This window comes from Lupinus angustifolius, chromosome LG05 (assembly GCF_001865875.1).
Source record: "Lupinus angustifolius cultivar Tanjil chromosome LG05, LupAngTanjil_v1.0, whole genome shotgun sequence".
In the NCBI taxonomy this organism is placed as follows: domain Eukaryota; kingdom Viridiplantae; phylum Streptophyta; class Magnoliopsida; order Fabales; family Fabaceae; genus Lupinus; species Lupinus angustifolius.
In genome coordinates this window covers 18,652,829-18,655,945 of record NC_032013.1, presented here as the reverse complement: position 1 = coordinate 18,655,945, position 3,117 = coordinate 18,652,829, and the positions used below count along the sequence as shown (strand labels likewise).

The 3,117-nt window shown below is 28.7% G+C and overlaps 1 protein-coding gene across 1 annotated transcript; it reads right to left on the bottom strand.

Moving 5' to 3' along the window:
• On the bottom strand, positions 1,609-2,650 carry LOC109347198 (non-specific lipid-transfer protein 1-like). Its single transcript, XM_019586909.1, has 2 exons — positions 2,174-2,650; positions 1,609-1,777 (listed from the first exon to the last, which is right to left on the bottom strand). The coding sequence occupies exons 1-2, from the start codon at positions 2,527-2,529 to the stop codon at positions 1,768-1,770; spliced, it is 366 nt and encodes a 121-aa protein (XP_019442454.1). The 5' UTR covers positions 2,530-2,650; the 3' UTR covers positions 1,609-1,767.

Sequence of the window (3,117 nt, the reverse complement as noted above, 5' to 3'; positions counted from 1 at the left end):
CAATAAGGTCTCTAAAAATACCATTTTGTGGACCACATCTACATCAACCTTGCTATATCTAGCCTGTAGTTTGATCTTGGACTCCCCAACAGTGGAAAAACCAAAAATGCTCAAGTATGGCAATGATGATTATATCATTTACATTTATAAAAATAATAATAATAATTTTTATTATATATTAACAAATAGTTATTTCCCTATAATTAATAAGTAATAATAACTAATATTAATGCAATATTAATAAAATATTCGTTTAATAAATAATGATTAAAAGTTCGGATAATATGTAATAATAAGTATTTATAAGTAAAAATAGATTTTCCAACCATTAATCAAAAGTATTAATAAATAATGATTAAAAGTTCAGATAATATGTAATAATAAGTGTTAATACATTTTTTAACCCATAATCGACTATCATGCTCAGAAATTAAAGAGAAATTTTTTCAAATTGTGCAGAAAAGAGGGTTTTCTACAAATCATTTGAAGAGATTGATATTACATTCTATTTCATCCTAAGTGGTGTGACAGATGATTCTACCATGGAACAGATCACAACACGTGATACTCCATCATTACTAAAACAAGATTAAATATTTGGATTTTCAGTATAATCAATAATATCTTATCACCTTATGGATAATGAATTAATCCCTTTTGGAGTGCTCATGAATCAAATCTTTCATTTTTTAGTTTATCAGGGATCTAACCTTACACCATTTGACCAACATTTTGTTAATTTAAATAGCTAGATTTTTTTATATACAAGTTTAAATAGCTAAATTGATACAAAGTAATGAGTTCTTAAACCAACCTGAGAACATAACTTGTACCCCTACAAAACTTATGACATGATTTGAAGAACATATTAATATATCTAATACCTCCACTGTATTCCCTCCATTACAAAAAAATGACAGCACTCCTCTTTAACCACAATATCCAAGTCACAGAGGGGCTACATTTACCGGTAGAAGTTACTCTGTCGAGGATAAAAATAATCCTAACATTTTTGAGAGAGCTTAAATAGAAGAGTGTGTCATTCACTTTTTTGCACTTGCTTTCTTACCATTTTAAACTTGACAGCTCATTGGGGGAAAATAAAAACTTATATGAAGTTGTATGTACGTGGAAACAACCAATTAAATCTTGCCAACATATTAGATATTTCATTTTAATTAAAATTTAATCACAAATAATAACACCAATAAATATAAACATACTTATCTCTAAATATGACGTGTTGTATGTGTCTTTCTAAAAGTTTCTCATGTTGGGAAACTGTATTCAATTTATGACCTCAAGAAGTACCAATGTCAGGCCAAGAGGAAAGCCCACTAGTTTAGTAGAGTGTTTTAATTTGTATTTCACAACAGAGAGTCCTTATCCCGATTACTGCAATATTTTTTCATTCATAATTTAACCACGATTTAAAACATTTGTTTAGCATATTTTAGGGCTGTGCAGAGTTTGTTTGAATTGCACTGTTGCTTCGACTGTGTTGAAGTAAAAAATTGAAGAAAAACATTTATAATATGTAGGTACCATATCAACTTTCCTTTTATGCATATTGTAATAATTTAGGGTTAAAAAATAAATATTAAAGCAATTTATGTTGCTAACATTGTATTTATATCTCCTAGCAAAATTATTTAAACATGAGGACAATCCACACTACAAATACTTGCAAGGTTTTTATTATAGGTATGTCTATCGATAAACATTAAATAGTTATGTCTGTTGTAGAGAAAACTTCGTCTCTCACTTTCAACAAATCCTGCAACAAAAAGAGAAAGCAAAGAACAAGGTCACCAATGCTTCCATAACTTGGAATAACGAGATTAAAAAACTATTTGAATGTTATATATCAACAGTAAAAATAAATGTTCTAATAATATATAAGAATCATATATAAGTACATATCAAGCAGATATCTTATCAGTTATCTTAATTTATATGTTTTTCCATGTGTTAAATATATATATTAATATATATATATATAAAATTAACCAAAACACAATAGATTAATTTATTTAACAGGTTAAATCAAAATAGTGTAGTATATTACAAAACTTTGAAATAAGAGTGTCAAGTGAGACATGTAATTTTGTGACATGAGTTGTCATAAAATTTTGGTTATATAAATGAGAATAAAAGTTTATATGAAATTTACGAGGAGCAGTCAAAGTCAGGAGAAATTTGAAAGGGGATCTTGATTCCACATTTGATAGGAACATTCCTTGCATTCTCCAGTTTTAGCTTTGTAATCTGTACAATGGCCTTAATGCAGTTACAAGCATCCCTTTTATCATCCACACTTTTTAACTTATTCAGCACAGCTTTAACTCCATCACAACAAGTAGAAGGTGGTTTATCACTAGCACCACCATGTTTTAGGTAACCTACACATGTTTGAAGGTATTCAATAATTTCAGCACATTCTATATGAGCTACACAATATGGTGATGGTGAAGCAAGTAAGAGATGGAAAAGTATAAGAGAACCTATAGTTGAAGAAGAAAGATTCATCTTGGTTATATAGAGAGAAGAGGAGTTTGAAGTTTGGTGAAGTTTGTTTGATTTGCTTTGGTTTTTATAGTAAGTTTTGGAGAAAGGTTACAAAATACAAATGTGATGCATGGGAAGATGAGAACAAGTGAGTGTAGTACGTGGAATGATGAGAAGCTGAAAGTGTTACAAGTGGAAAGTGCCATGTACTTGGAATTAATGATAGGCGCCGATTCAGTCTTTCCTGGTTTGTAATTTTACTTGAATTAGAAGAAAGTTGATGCTTTTGGATACAATTGTCTTCTTCTGAAAAAATATTATGATTCTGCTTAAGGAAGTTGACGCTTTTGGATACAATTGTAGTCTTCTTAAAAATTATCATGATTCTGCTTTTAGGCTTATGTTTTTTTTTTAAGTAATTATTCATTTCAATTATTTTTATTAAAGAGTTAATAATAATTAGATATAAACAATGGATGATATAATGATAGTGTATAAAATTCATCCATTATCAGTGTATATATCTTGTGTTGGAACATGGTATGTTAAAAATCATTAGTGGGAACTTTTGAGTATGAAATCTAAAAAACTCTAAGTCTCACATTGAAA

Bases quoted from the DNA above. Each gene is read 5' to 3' on its own strand.
- LOC109347198 (XM_019586909.1), bottom strand. From the start codon at position 2,529: ATGAATCTTTCTTCTTCAACTATAGGTTCTCTTATACTTTTCCATCTC.